The 20,299-nt window shown below is 32.3% G+C and overlaps 1 protein-coding gene across 1 annotated transcript; it reads left to right on the top strand.

The window, feature by feature from the left end:
* The first annotated feature begins 5,438 nt into the window (after window positions 1-5,438).
* Window positions 5,439-16,896, top strand: LOC147074927 (chitinase-3-like protein 1). The gene is made up of 6 exons (XM_085942796.1): window positions 5,439-5,570; window positions 9,395-9,577; window positions 10,413-10,513; window positions 13,534-13,799; window positions 15,315-15,624; window positions 16,118-16,896. Exons 1-6 carry the CDS (start codon window positions 5,507-5,509, stop codon window positions 16,667-16,669), a joined length of 1,476 nt encoding a protein of 491 aa, XP_085798922.1. The 5' UTR covers window positions 5,439-5,506; the 3' UTR covers window positions 16,670-16,896.
* The last annotated feature ends 3,403 nt before the right edge of the window (window positions 16,897-20,299 follow it).

The raw sequence follows: 20,299 nt of genomic DNA, 5'->3' as shown, positions 1-20,299 counted from the left end.
ATTAACCATAATACTAAAACTAATGTCATATGCATAGATATAGTAAAGAAACCAATTTAGGTGATTATATGCAAAAATGCTACTAAATAAAATAATTTAAGCCAAGAAGGGTTCTAAGAATCGATAATTTTGAACACATTGCACTACCCGCTATTTTTATTTTTTCAAACGGGACGGACCGCTCTACGACCATGCCGATGGCATGGTACAATTATTGCATTTTCAATCAATCCCTGATTCGGTCATGGTTTTATTGAAGAACTCAGAACAATTTTTGGTGGGTTATAAGAAAAAAAATTAAAACCTCAATAAAAAAAAATTGACAACTAATATCGCCTGGCAACATCGACTTTATATATCTTTGTGACCCCCAAAACCTATTCCAATTGTCAGAATGCGTTCCGCATATTATGTATACGAAAAGTCTATGGGATCCTGCACTAAGCAATGTTTTCGCGAAATTACTTAATTAATATAATTAGAGTATCTATAAACTAATATATAAGGGACAATGACGTGAATAATTATTTTAATAATAATTACTTTGGTTCTTTTACTTGTATAGTTAAATTTGTAACAAACATATATTTATATCATGATTCACAGTCCTACATCTACATGCCAGCATACGAGTATTAGGTACATTATACAGTCTCAATAATTTTTAAACTCATTGTAAATCTAGACACGTTTCGATTATATTCGTTTAGTTTAGTTTATTGACTCATCGCTGTCTCTAAGAATAATAAATTATTTGGGAATCTGAAAAAGGCACACTATGTTTGAGCGATGAATGGATATTGATATTTACATTATCATTGGTTACATCCAAACCCACATTAATTTTAATATCAGTGCTTATTTATTTTTAAACGAAAATTAAATTTTAAATACGTACACAAAGATTAGTATTGACCATTCGTCCAACCTATTGTGCCCTTGCACTGGATCAAATACACCTTGAAAAACAACATTATTATACTTATTGTTTTTTAGAGCCGCGGGTTCGTATTTATACAAAGATTGCTTCTCTATTCATTTGGTCAACGTGGGTGCAAATTGATTGAAGTTTATATTATATATTTTCCACATATTATGACGTAACACGATTTTGGCTATTTTAATCCCCCCCCCTTCCCCATTTCGCAGATGACATTGTATTTTGATAATATTATAAACGTATGACTTTTGAGTTACTTATATTTAACGTAACTGGACTCGAAGAACGTTCGTCATTTTATTAAATTTCTTGGACCCAAACACATTATATAAAATAACTTGTGAATTCAATCTATAAAAATATTGGTACGTTTACAAAACTAATTTCCTTGTATAAGGCAGATCCATGACTTACAAATTCTCATAAAAATAGTTGCCTATTATTAAAGGATATAGTGCAAAACACGTTATAGATAATTATGTAATTTATTAACAAAATCTATAAGCACGATTACATCATCACGTCACCCTTATGACGCCAAAATTATTATCAATTATGTACCTATCTATACATATACAATATACTTACGTTAAAATAATTTTCTTTTTACTAGTTAGCAACAGCAATCAATATTAAAAATCACTATGACGATTTCCTATGGTTGATGTTATCGATAAATTTTTAAAGTAAATTCAGCTGGTTACATTATTACATTATTTCGGCTTCATAGGGGGTGCATAATCTTTTTTTTTAATTCTTGTTAATTTTAATCATTTACTTCCAGATACCAAAAGATAAAACAATAAAACAGATACCGAGATAACCAAAGTGAAAAATAATCAAAAATCACTCCGATCACGTCAAACTGATAAAAAATATTACTGATCGAGATTTGTTTTAAATTTTAATATTGATACAGTAATAATAATCAATACTGTAGAAGTACAATTTAATTTAAATATGAATTATAAACACAATTCGACAGTTTATTTGTATATTTTAAATAGTAAGTAATCGTCGTCATAATCGGAATATCTGAAGTGAGACGTCAAGAAACAAAGATAGAGGAATATGACAATCATATTCTATGTCACATAGCACTCACACCTGGAAAGTATGGCGTCGGGTTCTTAATACATAAAAACTCAAGAGAACAACATAGAAAACTTCATAGGTATAACAGATAGAGTAGCACTATTGAATTTAAAAATACAAGGACACGAATTATCTCTCATACAAGTATACGCACCCACAGAAATAGCGAAAGAAGAAGAAAATGATACTGTTTATACAAATGTAAACAAAGCTATTAACCAAGCACATAAAACTTTGATAATAATGGGCGACCTAAATGCAAAAATTGGCCAACCCAGACAAGACGAATACAAGGAGATAATACAACCATAGATAGATATATATACATAATATATATATTCATATGTTATTATTATTATATTCATTAGATTATAGTCATTTACTTTTGTTTGTAAGAAAAAAAGGGCTTTTTATTTTATTTATTTATAAATAGTAAGTAATCAACATGAGAAGGAGAACTGATTACCGGTTGGAGTGGAAAAGTCCGCTTGAGACAGCAAAATATATATTATAATATATCTTGGGCTGAAGTAATAGTTTAAGGGTGCCGAAAAGCTTCCTATAAGAAAATTTGTTAGCTTTTTTCACTTAGGTATAGTAAGCTTAATAATTCGGTTTAAAACGTAAAACTGATAAAATAAACAATAGGGAAGTAATAACGTGCCTATTTATAAATTTATATAAAACAACATGTATATGATAAATAATAGACTAAAGTTAAGACGCTTCGAATTCCTCAACTCTCTCTTTAGATTTTCATGCTAATCCGCTATCTTACGATACTTAACTGACCGGCGCTCGCCGTTTTTTTCCGCGAAAATTTTGATAAATTATCACCTGGAAATAATTACTGACAGCTTTGAGTAGTAAACATTATTTTGTGCGTAAATAAAATACTATACTAGGTATAAATTTGTTTCAATGAAAAATGAAGAAAAAACCACAAGAAAAAACGCCACCTGTTATGTCATTCTTGACATGGGTCAGTAATACAATCCACTTAATATAATCCGTTGTTGTCCCTCTTTTACACACATATACAAATACGTTCTCTCATCTTACCCCTGTTAATACGTCGTCTCCCTAGATCCATCTCTCTCATACGTTTCATGTATGTTCTGTCTTACCTTACCACTATATAAATCTATTCTTTCTTCCTCTCTCACACACATTTACGAATGTTTTCTCTCGCCATAACCCTAATATTCTATCTGTCTCTTTCGTTCTCTCCTACACAGTTTCGTATATGATTTTTTTCTCCCTCGGCATTACAGATACCAAGATAGAGTTATAAAACAAGGAAAAATATAATATAATGTTATATGTTATTTATGTAAGTACCCAATAGGTTTCACGAAAATATTTAATATTAGGTGTTAATAGTGTAATTATCCAATAAGTTTCATGCCAATCAATCATTTTAAAAATACACTATAACATAAAATAAACGTGGATAGAGACAGAAATATTTTTTTGAATGAATTATTATTCGAAAATACAAACCATTTTCTGTCTCACGTGTGGTACACAATCTATCTTTGAATCAATTATCATACGGTACGGCGGTTTGTGTAGATTTATTTTCACTACCATTCATCTATGAATAGGATGGCAAGACGTCCGGTAGTATTTACGGGACATGTCCCATTTTTTTTACATTTTGTCTCAGTGTCCCGATAAGTATCTACGTATTTATTGGTAACCATTTATACGCATAGCATACAATATGAGACTACCATTTACAAATATGTGTATATTGTTATCAGCTTCAGCTGCTACGGAAACTTCAAAACATATTTAAATTTGTTGTATAAAACAAATTTCTACTGAGGACGACGATAGATTAATTTTAAAACCACCAATTATTGCGGTGTGGTGATTCAGCAAAAGATTATTTTAAAATAAATATTATATATTTCCTAAGTATTTCCTATTTCAAAAAAAATCCTGTGGCAAGACAATAACTATAGCCTGATAAAAGTATTTGTAAAATGTTTGTATAATAAAATAAGCATAATGTAGAAAAATTGGTTCCATTGAAAATGTTCCGTATTCACATCTCCCAAATCTGACCAACCTAACTGTAAACCATCCAATTTTGCTCTTTTATAAATAAGAATATTTAGTAACTGCGGGAACCTAGAACTTTTCGAAGTTATTATAGCGAACAGAACTTGGTACTGGTTCACAGACATTACTGTTATGTAATCTAAACTAAAACGTTTTAAAAATATGTATATATCATAAGTACAGTGACGTCCCTAGACAAAATGCCGCCCCTAGGCAGTGCCAAAATGTCGCCACATTTTTATACATTACTTTGTATCAACCTTTCATGACTCCAATATCTAAGAAATGTGTTGTATGGATACATTACTAACAAGATTATATAGCACTAAATCTAATTTAAATGCCATCTCTGCTTCAGTAGACACTATTGCGAGTCTACGGTTTCAGATAGGTTGGTACATTTAAAAATACACCTGACAACTTCCAAAACTCGCAAGTGACTGGCAAACATATTTGGATAAATTTTAAATTAGGTTGGTATATACCTACCTATAATTCAAATATGATTCGCAAATCTGTACGTGTCATTCATCAATAACGTGACGTCTAAGGACAACGGCAGTAAACTAGACATCGCGAATCCGACAAAAAATAAAGTCCTGTTAAAATTGTTACCTATAGTTAGTAATTAATACATTTTGTTTCCAATCAGTAGAGCTAATTTTTTTAATGGAAAGATAATTCCGTTATTACTAACGTTAGGTAGCTATTTCTATGTATACTTAATGTTTCTCCTCAATTTGCCGCCCTTTGGGTAACTGCCGACGCTCAATCTGCCTACCCCCACGGGACGTCACTGCATAAGTATGTTGTATTATATTATAATATGGCGACTATATTAGAATTAGTACGACTATGTATAACAGCTGACCGCCCAAAATTTGTCTGGCAGTGAAATGACGACAAAATGCAGTCGTGAAATGCATACAAATTTAATACGATATTATAACATGGTCCCTAAAAACACAACTCCTTCGAAACTGTCCCACAACTCAACAAGAAGTCGACGGTTGGTAGTTGCATTAAGTTATCGCGATGGTGTAGAAAGGATTAAGCTTACACAGGATTTAATATATTTTTTAAATGTAATAATAGAATATCATAATTTTAGATGCATCTTTGATTGATGGCGCGAACTTTACTCACCTGTCCATAACGATGTTTTTTTTATCAAATTAAATCTATCGAGTACCTTCACACTATTCAAATGATAACATATTACAAAAAATCACGATAACGGCTGATAAAGGCTCGTATCTTGTGTACTGTTTACATCGCTAATTAAAGGCGATAATATTCTTCCTGCTTGATCTATAAAACTGCAGTGAGGAGGCTTTTTTTCAACAGAACATGTTCATCGGTTTTGGGCTTAAACTGTTTGTCTGAAGCCCTCAGTGCAAAATGTTTAAGACAGTGTTGATTTTAGCCGTTTCGGCTTTCCTGTTCTCCGAAGCTGTAGCTGAACGTAAGTTAAATTAATATCGAATGATATAATATTATCTACTATTTTATTTTAAGTCACTTACAGTCTTTTTATTAAATCTGTTTCCCCAACGCAATGATCATGTTATTATTATATTCAAAGAGAATATTTGCTATAACGTTAATTAAAATAAATTACAATTTATATTAGGTACTGTATCTACATTATCTAATAAATAAATAAATATCAGGATCATTTTGTCCCTGAAAATAATCCATTGTTGTCAGTTGGCAATGTATATTATTTTAGTGGACGAAGTCGTTCCATCAAAAAAATGACAGTTAACCCCTTCTTCTTTCGTGTGCATACTTTAACTTCAGTTATTTCAAGATATTTACTTAAACTCACACACTGTGTTCTCTGTTAAAACTGAATTTAACTAATAATCACACATAATATTCGTTTATTAAAATTAAAAAAAATCCAATATCTGTTTTGAATTTTTTTTTAAATTTGGAATATGTCGATAAAAATTACAGCTGTTTTTCATAGGCATTCGTTTAAAGTAGGTTATTAGAATTAAACTGTATTAATGGATCCTATTATTATTGTCATATATTTAATCCCCAATAAGAAATATTGTCTAAGCTATTTATGAACATATAATTAAAAGATTTTCTTCTATCATTAATCTCAATAGACTTAATATGAATTATTGAAGAACTGATAAAAGTACTATTTCATTATTGTATTATTTTTAAATAACAAAATAAAGGTACGGTTTTTGTCATTCCACGTATCTTTAAATCTATAACCATTTGTGAATTTTGGAAAATGTGTTGAATAACTTGATATTCTGACTTGAATAACTAAACGATTTTAATGCCGGTTATTTTTTCATTTACTTTTCAAGCTTAATAAACCAAACATTTAAAGGTTTCAAAACGGAAACTATATAATATTCTCTTTAATAACCGCAACAATTAATTACATAATATTATAATACTTATTTTTATATTATTTTAGAAGCTCTACGTTTAAAATAATATTATCTTATTACAAATAAAATATATTATCTGATCATTAATAATTTTCATAATTGTAAAAGAATGTGCATTTAATTTTCTATTAGATCTCTAACATACTCCGAATTCTTTACTTTCGCCCTTTATACGGCGTTACTGCCCTTGAATACTTTATAACATTATAATACGAAATACTTCATTCGTAGGTATGCAGTTACTATATTACCATTAATAATTAATTTCTAAACGTTTGGAATAAATCATCACTTCATAAAAAAAAATAAGGAGTTATCTGATCTAAATTCACATAGCTTTTATAGAAAATTAAATACCTAGAAAATGTATTATAAATTATTAAACATAAATAATTATTATGCATGTGCTTTGTTGAAGTATAACAAAATATACCATGTATTTTAACGTTATCTTTGTTGCTTATATTCTAATCAGAATTATAGTAATTTGTCACACACTAGATAAGACAAAATAATATGAATATTATCATCAATCATAAAAAATGTTAGATATATATTAGTATATAACTACTACACAGTAGGTATGTCATTAAAATTCTATTAAAACGAACTTTTTATATTTTTCTATTCTAAATAAATAAAAGTTCATTACTTAACAGTGATCTCGTTCAAACAATGTAGTTTTAGTTGCCTCTATTTACTATGGTATGTAATATTTTAATAAAATAATAAAGAATTATTTATTACCGTTTAATTGCACAATCCGATTAAATCTGGTGAAAAGATTATTATCAAAATGATTTAATACTTTGCAAATATGATAATATTATTTAAACAAGATTATTAATTTTAAAATGTATTTAATCAATAAATTCGTTATCTTAATCTTGTTTTTTATTTTATTCTATTATCTCTTATAAAATATGCATAAGTTTTTGGTAATTGTCACATATTTTGACAGATACCTACGTATTGAGAATTTTTGGCGGCCAAAATATTTTTTTAAATAATATAAACTAATAAATCTTGGGGTTTTATATCATATTAAGATCATTTTAAATAAATTGAATCAATCATTAATAATAAAAGATAAAGGTAGATTATATTCTAGATTCTGAGATATAGCAATATTGTTTATCCAAGTATCACAACAATACAAAGTTTTAGCATTACAAAAACGTATATGGATGCGAAATATGAGCACCAACAGGAACTCAGCTTGAGATGTAATACCTATCTAATATAATATAAACACGGCGGGCGGCACAACACGCGCACAATGTCGCGAATTCAGAAACTCGATTCAAATGTTCAAAATTCAAAAAAAGAATCTTTCAAACAGACGTATATTCAAAATCTACCTGATCGAAACATATATTACTTGCAGCACAATATGCACGCGTAGTCATAACAGAAACTGTCATCATTACAGTGTGTGAATTAATGCAAGTACAAATTGACAGAATATCGACAAAGTGATCAACCTGCGTGACGGCCCCAATTAATCAGCGCCGTAATCATTTGCCTACGATATATTTTCTACGCATATTATGTTACGTAAATAATAATATGTAATCAAGTAGGTATGTACTTACTTACTTAATATCTTTTACATTAATCGAAAAAATTTGTCACAAATTTATATCAGTAGAATCAAAATAATATTTTATTACGTAAATAAATACTCTGTCAAAGTATAGCTGTAGTACCTACGTTTATCTCAAACTTATCTCATATTATTTTCTCTGTGTGATCAACAGTGATTTCTCCAGATAATAGATAATATATTATTATTTTACTGCTCAGATTATACAATTAAGCTGATCGTAATCCTTACCCACACTTATTTGTATTTAATCAATCATCGTATGTCATTAAACTTTGATAAAACTAAAAATATAGAAATTACCTCCTACTGTTACGACTTAAGTACCGTTGTGTCTTAAAACAAATATTATGAATTTTTTTATCAAGAACACGTTCAGAATGAACTCATTTTATATGTCATTAATTGACATTAATATTTGATAAGCTTATATAGGCTATAGCTAAGGACTTAATTCAATTATACGAATTAAATACACTAACATCAATCATTTTGACTTCCGCTAATGTTATTAAGTTTATATGAATTTAATTATACCTACATGAATTTTTCAACAATAATCAAGGAGAGTGACGTTAAATATATTTTTTTAATTAGGCATGTTTTAGTAAAAAAAAAAAAAGTCTAGGGCCTTTTTAATGCTAAATTCTAGATTGATTATTTATACTGATCCATTCAAAATTCAATTTATTCTCATGACTTTTTCAATAGACATGCTTATCTTTAATTTTTGAAGTATTATTCTGAATGTATTGCTATTCAATGATTGCTAACACATTTTTAGATTTTTCTAACATTGTTACAACTAAACTTGTTTTTAATTAATCAAATTGTTCAATGGAAAATCGGTAATAATTATACCTAATTTTCGTGTAAATTAATTTATTTTATTTTACTAATTTGAACATAGATACCTTAACCATACCATAGATACCCCACAACTCGATACCAACTTAATATAATATGACATATTTAAGTCGTTTTTTACAACTAATTACTAGAGAAAATACTGTTTTATCACACCACTATTATAATACTCCAAATAGGTAACTCGAATTATCAAATTGTAGAAAAACTTGTCACAAAGCTCTCTATCTCTTAGAGCTAAATGTAAAGAAATTATTTTTGATATAATATATACCTATTTAAATGAATTGGTTATCAATGTACCTACATATGTTGTTTTTAGGCATTAAGTTATGGTAAGTTGTTAATTTTCGCCATTAAAATAATAATTAATAACAACCATTTTTTGCACAGCTATGGTTATATGCTACCATGGCAGCTGGTCGACATACAGGCAAGGAAATGGGAAATGCGGTGTTCACGATCTGGATCCCTTCATGTGCACTCATCTTATCTACACCTTCGTGGGACTGAACGAAGACGCCACCATCAGGATTATGGATCCTTGGCTGGAACTCCCCGACAACTGGGGAAAAGGTATGGATGTGTAATACATTCCGACCCAATTGGGTCATTATTCAGCAAGTTATTCTATGCGACACCATGTGATTAAAGTTTTAAAATAATTTTCTTTTGCGAGCTGACTTCTTTCAGCATAACTTCTTAATACTTTTGCCTAGTACCTACTCTAGAAATACACTTACTTTCTAATGGTCTAATTACACGCCATTGCATATAATTAGCATGTTACTTAAATGTCGTAATTAAATATTAATTAAAAGGTCCGCAGTGAATGGGGTCTCGACGACTTATCCCGATCGTCATGAGCAATCATTAACCTTAAATAGGTATAAATATAAATTATACGCAACGATTCAGATACCAATTGGATCGTCTCCACCCGTTGTGATCGGTCCATATTCATAACATACGTCGTACCTATTGCTAGAGTAAATGCATTCATCTTGCCATATTAATAATGTACCGTGTGGATCGCCCCTGTAGCATCCTATCAGAATGAGGGAGGATCGGCCACGGAGATGAAATTCGAAGGGTTATGCAATGATAAGAGAATATTAAAAACCATCTTTGTTGAAATTTGTCGAAATTATGTATGACGCCTTTAGCATAGTAGTCTATGCGTGGGCGCGATATCCGAGAGATGCAGGTTCGATTCCTGCTTACTTTTTTCAAAAAGTTTTTTTCTATCGGTTATAATGTATTTTCTCAGAAGTGTTTTCAGAATAATGTATGTTCGATAATGCAGATGTTTACGCCTTTCAGATCAAGAGATTCATCGCATTTAATCAGTTGGTCGTGATATTTTACCATATTGCAATCAAGTAATCCATTCTGTTGTATTGTATTTCAGATAACTTTGGTGAATTCAACAAGCTCAAGAAGATAAACCCAAATCTGAAAACCATCATTGCTATCGGTGGATGGAACGAAGGCTCAAGGAAATACTCATTGGTTAGTTTATTAAACCTTATATTTGTTCGTCAATGGCACTAACCCCCAAATCGATCATTGTCCTCAATTTTCTGCTTCCACTGCTCTCATAAAATTATTTGCCAGTAGCAGGTCCTAATTATCCTTCCGCGCATTTTCTCCCCGGGTTAAGCGTCGGCCTATAGCGTCGTGGGTCCCAAGTTCGAATCTTGGGTCTGGCAAGTACACATATTGTTTTTCAATTTGTGTATGAGTCAGAGTATGGACCTAATAGGTTGAGCAAGTGGCTGACATCCATTTCTCGTAAAAACAAAATCTGTTAATACAAACATCCACTCTTTGGAGGCCCATATGATCCTATTAGGATCGGACTTGGTTGAAAGAAAAGAAAAAAAAAGAAGTCTCGTTCTTCCAATAGGTCTTTTCACCTGGGCATCAATCAAGCATCTTCTTTGTGATTTGCGAGTCAGGTGTTTGGCTCGTGTAAGTATGATAATTATTCATACGACGTGATTAATTATTAATTACAACGTATTGAATATTGTATTGATAACAAAAGGAGAATGGTAAATTCAATCAGTTTAATACACAAAAATGTAAATACAACTGCAAAAATACACTACCTACATGAAACTTTAGAATATAAACACACTTTTTCCCTAGTTTATTGCGTAAGGCGCTGGACTTTCCTCCGAGGGCTCCAGGTTGGCTTCCCGGTGAGGTCATAATATGTGTATGTAATTATCGCAAAGTGTGAATGTTTGTCATTATTTCATTTTTCCAAGCTACTGTCATTGGGCCTCAAGACAAGTAGTAGTGTTAAAAATAATACTTATGTATTTTTTTTTCATTCTTTACTTTACTTCACCATATTCGATGCCAAGACAATCATAAATGGGCCTCCACAGAATGGAAGTTGTATTAACAGATTTTATTTTTTTACGAGAAATGAATGTTAGCCACTTGCTCAATATTTATTAGGTCCATACTCTGGGTCCAAACACATATTGAAAAATAACATATATAACAATTACCAGACCCAGAATTCGATACCGACGAAACCGATACATTACTGCTAGGCCATCGTTTCATTATTTGGACGGTGGACACCTTTGCAGAATATGTCAATGACATGAACACGAATGTCTAATGTTTATAGAATTCATTATTCAACCAAATATAAAAATAATGCTATAAGGACATTATTAATGATAGATTACAATATTCACCATTATTACAATGCTGATAGCATTAATTTTTCACTAATACTATCCTGTATTCATTTGTCTACGAAATAGTCAAATTTGTATTAGGAGAGTTGTTCACGAGAGGCATTTTGTTCTTCAGATTCTGCGTCCACTAGTAAATTATTACATTAGAATGACAATCAATGAATCAGATGATTAAACAGAAGTTAAAAGTCAAGTATACATGAACTTTTTTTTCGACCATGTCCGATCCTGATAGGATCATATGGGCCTCCACAGAGTGGAGGTTTGTATTGACAGATTTTGTTTTTTACGAGAAATGGATGTCAGCCACTTGCTCAACCTATTAGGTCCATACCCTGACACACACAAATTGAAAAACAATTTTTGTACTTGCCAGACCCAGGATTCGAACCTGGGACCCACGGCTTTGTAGTCCAACGCTTATGCCACGCGAAAAAAAAAAAAAAAAAATACATGAACTAGTGTCAAAACTTCACTCTGAATAACAAATCTTTAGCCACTTAAATGATTCTAATAATATCAAATATAAAAAATCAACATTTCCATTGTTGTCACAATCTTGTATACCTAATTTCTGAGAATAGATATTATTATCTATGACGAATATAACAATATATTTTATCAATCCAATTTGCTAAAGACGCACCTTTTTATCTATGAAAATTAATAGTATTGTAATATATTAATAAGTGGTTTTCATGATACAATCTTCTTATTTATTTTTCATAGATATTTATCTGAGAATCTTAGATTGTTTTTACTGCGACTCATAATAAAATGATTAGTATGGATGTACGTAAAATAGTAGATCAAAATCGTATTATGTATATAGGTAGGTATATCACAAATAAAAATAATTATATTACCTAATGATATTTATTGGTGACTATAATTTATTAATCAACGCAAATATTATATTGATCAACTGTTTTCATACAAATTTTTTTTTAGATTGTATCGAATAAGTCATTCCTATTTCTAAATATGATACTTATATTATTACTGTTGAGGATTATAACTCCTTTTAATATATTTCCCAATTTAATCTCTTTAATGATTCCTGAATTCCGGGGTTCGCTAGCTGAAAGTATTGGGAAGATCGTGTCGTCCTTTATTTGGTAACCAAAAAAAAAACTTTCGATCGTCATGCGGATGATTTCACCTTAATTGAATTTTATACACGCAATAGTCAATATAAAGCATTATCTAGCATGCCGAAATGTAGCTTCATAATAATTATGACGCATTAGCTCATCATAATAATATTATACTAAGTAGTATCGTGAATTATTGTGAATGAGTGTTCCGTCGTAAATTTCCGGCAGTATTCGGGGGTCGTTTATTTTTCGTCACGCTTTTTTGCATTACACATAAGTGGGATTCACTCTATCGTATATTACAATGCACACCTCAATGATTAGGGCTATACTTCAGCTTGGGCACGGTCTAAAACGATCGTGACTACGCGACGCGAAGATTGTACAAATGACGCGTGCAGAACAAAACATAATTTGTCATAAAAAATCAACATGCGTCTATTTAATGTATATGTATTGTTCTATTACTAATAATAATAATATATTCATTGACATGTTTTCTTTTTCAAGTAAATGGGTAACGTTGTTTAGTCATCTTTACACGATTTAAGAATTAATTCTTTCGTTGCCATCACAAAACAAATTTACGTGTTCGCAGCTCGACTATCGCTCTCCGATTGCCAGCCAGTCCGAAATTTCGTCGCACCTATAGTTGAAAATTATTTGCCGTTTCACTGGAGTATGCTCTTAATATTCTAATATATATTCTCAGGTCGCCAACAGTCCCACTCTTCGCGCCAAATTCGCTGTCAACGCAGCCGAATTCACCCGCAAGTACGGATTTGATGGGTTCGACATGGATTGGGAGTACCCTGGACAGCGAGACTCTCCATTGACTCATGAGGACATCGTCGCCCACGCCCAGTTGCTCGCTGAAATGAGGGTGGAATTCGACAAGTACGGTCTGCTATTGACAGCTGCTGTGGCTTCAGTCAAAAAGTCGGCTTCGCAGTCTTATGACATCCCCAAAATTTCACAGTAAGTAAAATCGAACCACAGCCGATTTGTATTCAGAAATTGTTCAGTATGTCAGTTTGTCCGTTTTTATAGGACTTGCTGTCAGTTATGTACACCAGAGGATTTTGCTGCGGCCACAGAATAACATTTCAAAAATGATTTATAAAATTATGACGTCTGTTGAATACACATGACTTGTCTTAAATTTCTTTCCACACTCAAATGATAACATGCAGCGCTCGAAATGGAAAAAATTACGAACCGGAGCGTTCGATAATTTTACGAAAATATTAACACAGTTATCTAATTTTAAGCGTATTTTATAAAAAGAGTGTCTAAGATTCTTTTGTTATATTGCCGATCTAGCGCAGACGGTCAAATTATTTTTCCACGAGACGGAGCGAAAATTTTGGGGATCTTATGAACAGGAACGGCGCTCCGGTGCGTTCCGGTCCATTTCGAGCCCTGATAATATGTTCTATCTCTCTCTACAATGTGTTCTTGTGATGAGATCGTGTGTGAAATAGTCTGTTTCTGACTTAACGAAATTTCTGCCGGTATACAATTTCACGCATGTGTTTAAATATGGGACCAATTAATATGGAACGAGTCATCACCATTTTATCGTATTAGAGGGAGGGAGATGAGGTACCTAATACTATTTTACAACATTTTTCTTAGCTCGTATTCTTATTTGTCCGGTGGTTCTTTGTCCGGTACAAATCTTGCAATTTGATTTTTAACTAACTTTCCGACTAGCTAGACATTTGAAACTTTTAGAATATAGGTATCAGAACACGATGCCAATGCATTTTTTTTAATACTTTTAGCCATCTTTAAGTAGAATTGAATTCATTTTCAGTTAATTCTGTTTTGTATGAAAAGTTATTTCGACACCATTATTGGTTGCTAGAGTTTTGGGGTCTATATATGTGCGTTACTATGGAAATCAATATGATATGTCAAGTACATTTTTTTTGATGGTTTAAGCTAGTCAAGTCAAGTTTATATGGTTCAACAGAAAAATTAAAAACGTTGTATATAAGAAGTTCTTTTTATATTGTAATTATTCAAATTTGTTTTTGTTGGACTCTTCGAGCTGCAGTATAATATTTTAGTCAGTTTCACGACAACCTGCCCTCATTCATGTTGCAATCGCGTGATTATCTTCAGTAAGAGTTTATCTAAAGACGTTCAGTTTTACAGTGGGTACTTTTTGTTTATTTTTTTTATGTTTAGGAAAACGTCTGTAATATATTAATTTATTCGAAATTTGGTGCGGCTACCAGACATTTCCATAAAACTGTCAATGTCAATTGTGCAGCCACAATAAAATTTCACGTGAAAGCCACTGCTCTAGTCTATCAGCAATCAGCCACTAATGTGACACTGACCCATTATAAACTCCGACAAAGATTGAAAAGAGAAAGAAGAGTAATCAGCTAATTTTACTGAAATGAGAAGTTGGCACAAAGCACCCATCATAATATTATTAGTAAAACATATTGGCATTGTGTAATGTATTGCATTCTCCAGGTCCTTGGACATCATCAACGTCATGACATACGATCTCCACGGTGCTTGGGATACACGCACTGGTCACAACGCCGCCCTGCAGCACTACGAGAAGGACGTTGAACAAAAGGATTCCTTTGACGTCCAGACAGCCATCGAATACTGGATCTCCGAAGGTGCCCCCAGATCGAAGATCATCTTGGGTATGCCACTGTATGGAAGAAGCTTCAACCTGGTCAACACCAACAACGTCAGTATTGGTGCACCCACCAATGGACCTGGAATCGCTGGACAGTATTCTCGTGAAAAGGGAATGATTGGATTGAATGAGGTAAATATTGACATAAATTTTGTAGATCCAGTTCGCTGATAATAATACTTTTATTGGTCAACAATGTAGCATATAATTAGTTAAAAGAGTCTTAGCTCGACCAACAACATTTACTTTCTTTTATATTTTGATCTAGGCCATGGGGGTACGTCAAGTAACGTTTATTCATCTCTTTTCAATTCTCCTAGTGTGAGCTATAGACAATAATGGCTAATAAGTTTTTTTTCAGTAATAAAATTATTATAATCATACAATTTGATAGTGGCACTTGCTCTATGTAAGAGTAGTGCGAGTGGATGAAATTTTCCATACTAAAATAAGTTGGTGCTTCTTAGTTATTATATTGTAACGTTTACAAAAAGCCAGAATATTATATTGTGGAAGATAGTAATTTTTCACGTATTTTACAGCAATAATAAAATAATATCAATATAACAGTTCAGTCTTAATACTTATAGAATTTAGATTCCTAATTTGTATTACATTTCAACAGCTCTGCGAAAAACGTCTTACGGAAAAATGGGACGCGAATTGGGATGACGTTGCACAGGTTCCATACACCCACAACGAAAGAGATTGGATCACCTACGACGACGAGAAATCTCTCACACTGAAGTCCGAACTCGCCATGAAGATGGGATTGGGCGGAGTGATGGTCTGGAGTATCGAAACTGATGACTTCAAGGGAGTCTGCGGCAACGGAAATTACCCATACCTCAGAGCAATCAACAAGGCCGTCGGCAGGGAAATCCCAGTTGCTCCACCGACCACCACCTCAGATTCAACCTCCACTGACATCACCACCACGACCAGCTCACCACCGATCACCCCACCCGGTTGCGTAAACCCAATGGAACTGTGCGTTAAGGAGGGATACGTTCGGGACCCGACCAACTGTGCGATATACTACCTGTGCGTAATGGAGGGAACCAACATGAAGCCATACCAGTTCATGTGTGCAAACGGACTTTACTTCGATGACGTCAAGTTGCTATGTAACTTTGCTGATCTCGTCGATTGCACCGCGAAACCTTGCGATTATTAATTAATAGAATATAACATATTATAATATTCATCGTTCTTTTTTTGTAATAATATATGTAATATCAAATTAGTAAAGTTTGTGATTAGATGTCTCATTCTGATTGTAGCGTAACTATTATGTATATTATAATATTGTTCAGATAAATGACAAAATATCCATTCTCGCCAGTGGTAAAAATTGTACATTTACGAGTATATTGTATTTATTAAATTCTATATTAAAATCTCTATCGGTCTAATTTATTTACCTACACAATAGTATATAGGTACATCAGTGACGAGGGGTGAATGTAGGCTGGATTCGACATAAATAGCGCACACTAAACATTATCAGTTGTACTTATTTGTTTTCATTGCTGGTTAGAATTTAAAATTTCATTATACCCAGCCTAAACCAAACCATAATAATTATTAATACTATCGACCGAAGGTACTTGATGGAATTTGAATTTAAAATCTAATGGAATAGTACAAAACTTAAATCAATTAGAATTCAAACCATAATACGAGTAGCAGAGATATGCTATGGGCGATCTGGCAAAATATTGCACACTTTTTCAGTCATACTTATTTGTTTTCGTTGAATAATACATATTACAGAGTCTTCGTTAGTATTTTGAATTAATTAAGTCCTGCCTAGCCAAACCGTAATCGATAAAAAATACTTTTCCATCTATAAAATATATAAAATGATGTATGGTTTAATGGCATACTTATAGATATTTTATAGATAAATTTATTTATTTAGAAATAGAGTATTACGGCATTATAGCGATTGGCCAATGCGCCATAATACATAATAAATACAAAATTATAAAAATATCTGAATTACAAATAACAACTAATATAACAAGAAAGTTGAAAAGACAGCATGTGTTTATGTAAATAAAATTTAACCTATTTAACACGTCCACAAACATTATAAAAGAATGTTGTTTGACTATTATCTACTATGACTTGAATTTGGCTGGGTTTAATTGATTTTTAAAAACTAACAAACACCATCTACACATTGTAGTTTTATTTCAATGAAAACAATTACGTTTGACTGACAAAGCTTAGTATCCACTATTTTATGTCGGATCTTAACAGCCTACCCCCACCCTTCGCCACTGATATACAGGTGAATGACATATTCTTCTAGCATTGCAGCCACGACGAAATTACTTTGGAACGGTATTAGTGTCATTTGAAGATAACGACACTAACACCTAAATAGGTTGTCTGCTGTCAATCTAAACCTGAAAAAACAAAGCATCCATAAAATAATCAAAGTACTATATTATATACCTAATAATAATAAATATTTTTGTATATATTGTACAATTATTTATGAGGTACTTACATTTTATTTTTTGAATAGGTATTTCACTGAGCAATACCACATATCATTTTTTTTTTTTTTTTTTTTTCTAGATGCCTTTATGGATACCTCGCATTTACTATCGAGGTTTCTTAAGGACTTTGGCACGCAAACTACTCTACTTGATGCTAGTCAAATGAAAATTGTGCCGGCTGAGAGAATATGCCTTATTGAAAACTGTTCTTCTACCCGCATCGTGTATTGCTAATTTGAATTCGGCCAGGGCCTATGATACCGCCTTGCAAAAACCCTGGAAAATTCTTAGTAGCGCAAGGCGGAGGTGATTCTGATGAATATTTTGTCGTATTCATTGGGAACTGAGGACTGCGATTTGTAGTCGAGTTTTTTCCCGTGGTAAAAGAAATGTCGCATTGGACTAATGTTCTAAGTATATACTTATCCTATCTTATATGATTGCAGTCACTGGATCTGAAAGGCATGAATCATCTTTACATGTCACCATTTATTATTTTTATTCTTTTTATTACATCAATACAGAAATTAAAAAGGGCATCTCTTCCGGCCTCGTTTGCCATGGTCCCCGAAAGGTCTCGAATGTCCGCATCTGCCATCTGTAATAAAAAGTTCAGGTTGTGCCGCTCCTTGCTAAAGATTTGACAATCTAGGAGTAAATGTAAGACGTCCTGGTCGCTTCCGTCGTCGCATGGACACTTTCCATCAGATGTTATTTTAAACCGGTGCAGGTATGCTCGCATGACTCCGTGACCTGTAAGAATCTGAGTCATCTCAAAACACAGTCCCTTATGCACCCTGACGTCTCGTGCTGCTAAAATTGAAGGTAAAAACTTTCGGGTCAACTCCCCTGTCGATGAGTTTATGTATCGTGAGTTCCATTCGTTTTTCACCATGTCTGAAATTGTAATTTTCGCGTAGCTCAGAGGAAATTTGTCATAAGCTACCGCGGTCTTGGGTTCAGAGGCACCATGCCGAGCCAATTTGTCAGCTCTTTCATTTCCTTCTATCCCGGTGTGTCCCCTTATCCACTTGAAGTGCACCTCGGGGTGGCGCCGTCTCAGTAGAGCGGACTCGCTGTGAATAGAAAAGACAATCGGATTAGTAGACAACGGATTTCCAATTGCTTGGATTGAGCTTTTGGAGTCCGAATAAATACTCATCAATCGCCCGCCATGGTTTACACTTTACTTGGTAACAAATCCCTGAGTAAATAGCATGATGTATCCAATAGCAGTGGCAAAGGGTGAAGGTACTAGGTAGGCTGTGGAAATTCGACATTAAAAGTGCAAACTAAACTTTGTCAGTCATACTTTATTACATAATATGGTATTCAGCGCTCGGAATGGAGCAGAACGCACTGGAGCGCCGTTCCGGTTCGTGAATTCCTCGAGAATACCGTTCCTTCTCGTGGAATCCTAGAAGATAGCAAGATGTCTCGTAAAATTCTCGAGCCTCATCAGAATATTTCATATGGCGTTCCTGTTAATATATGTCAAAATATTAAAAAAAAAATATATCTTTCTATTAAACAATGATTTTACTGGTTGAAAATCCCTGATTATTGTTCCTATATAATAATATGTCGATACAAATGGGTGCCACAATTAGCCAAGTTAAAATTTTGTTCTTAGAAATGCATCGAGCTAGGTATATTTTTTCCCAACAATGCATTTCTAGCTAGACTACCCATATGCCAAATAATAAAAATAAAAGTTTTTATTGAAGAAAGCACCCTTAGATTTATTGTTCTCTTCCGTTTTCTTAATAAGACAATATGAGATAATAGTATAATTATTATTATAACAATGTTTTTTTGAGTGCAGACAAAATCACAAAATACATAATTATTTGTTTAGGGTGGTATTATGGGTATAGAATATAGATTATAGAAGGACGTAAGGTATCTGGTAAATACAAAAGTCTCATGATGCATTCAATCCACTTTTCGAATATTCACGTCATTCTTATAATAATAATATATACAATGGAAAAATGTATTAGGCACTCAAAAAACCATTCCAGGTAAGTGTATATTGGTATATTATATTATAATCAACTACTAATGAAAATAGTTTTTTATTATTATTATTCAAAAATTATCATGGTAATGGCAATGCCTTCTAGAATTTTCACCTATTTATTACTAAACTTAAAATAATATTGATAATGCATATTTAAAAAAATGTATTAGGCTCTCATAAGACCCTGCAGGTAAATTGTTTATGAAAAATGGAAATGCCTTCTAGATTTTTCACCTATTTTAATAATCTTAAAATAATATAGATATTGCAT

Source organism: Rhyacophila brunnea, unplaced genomic scaffold, assembly GCF_057557595.1.
Source record: "Rhyacophila brunnea isolate RB1 unplaced genomic scaffold, BYU_Rbru_1.0 scaffold_15, whole genome shotgun sequence".
Taxonomy (NCBI): domain Eukaryota; kingdom Metazoa; phylum Arthropoda; class Insecta; order Trichoptera; family Rhyacophilidae; genus Rhyacophila; species Rhyacophila brunnea.
The sequence above is the reverse complement of the archived record's forward strand: the minus strand, read 5'-3'. Positions and strand labels throughout refer to the sequence as shown.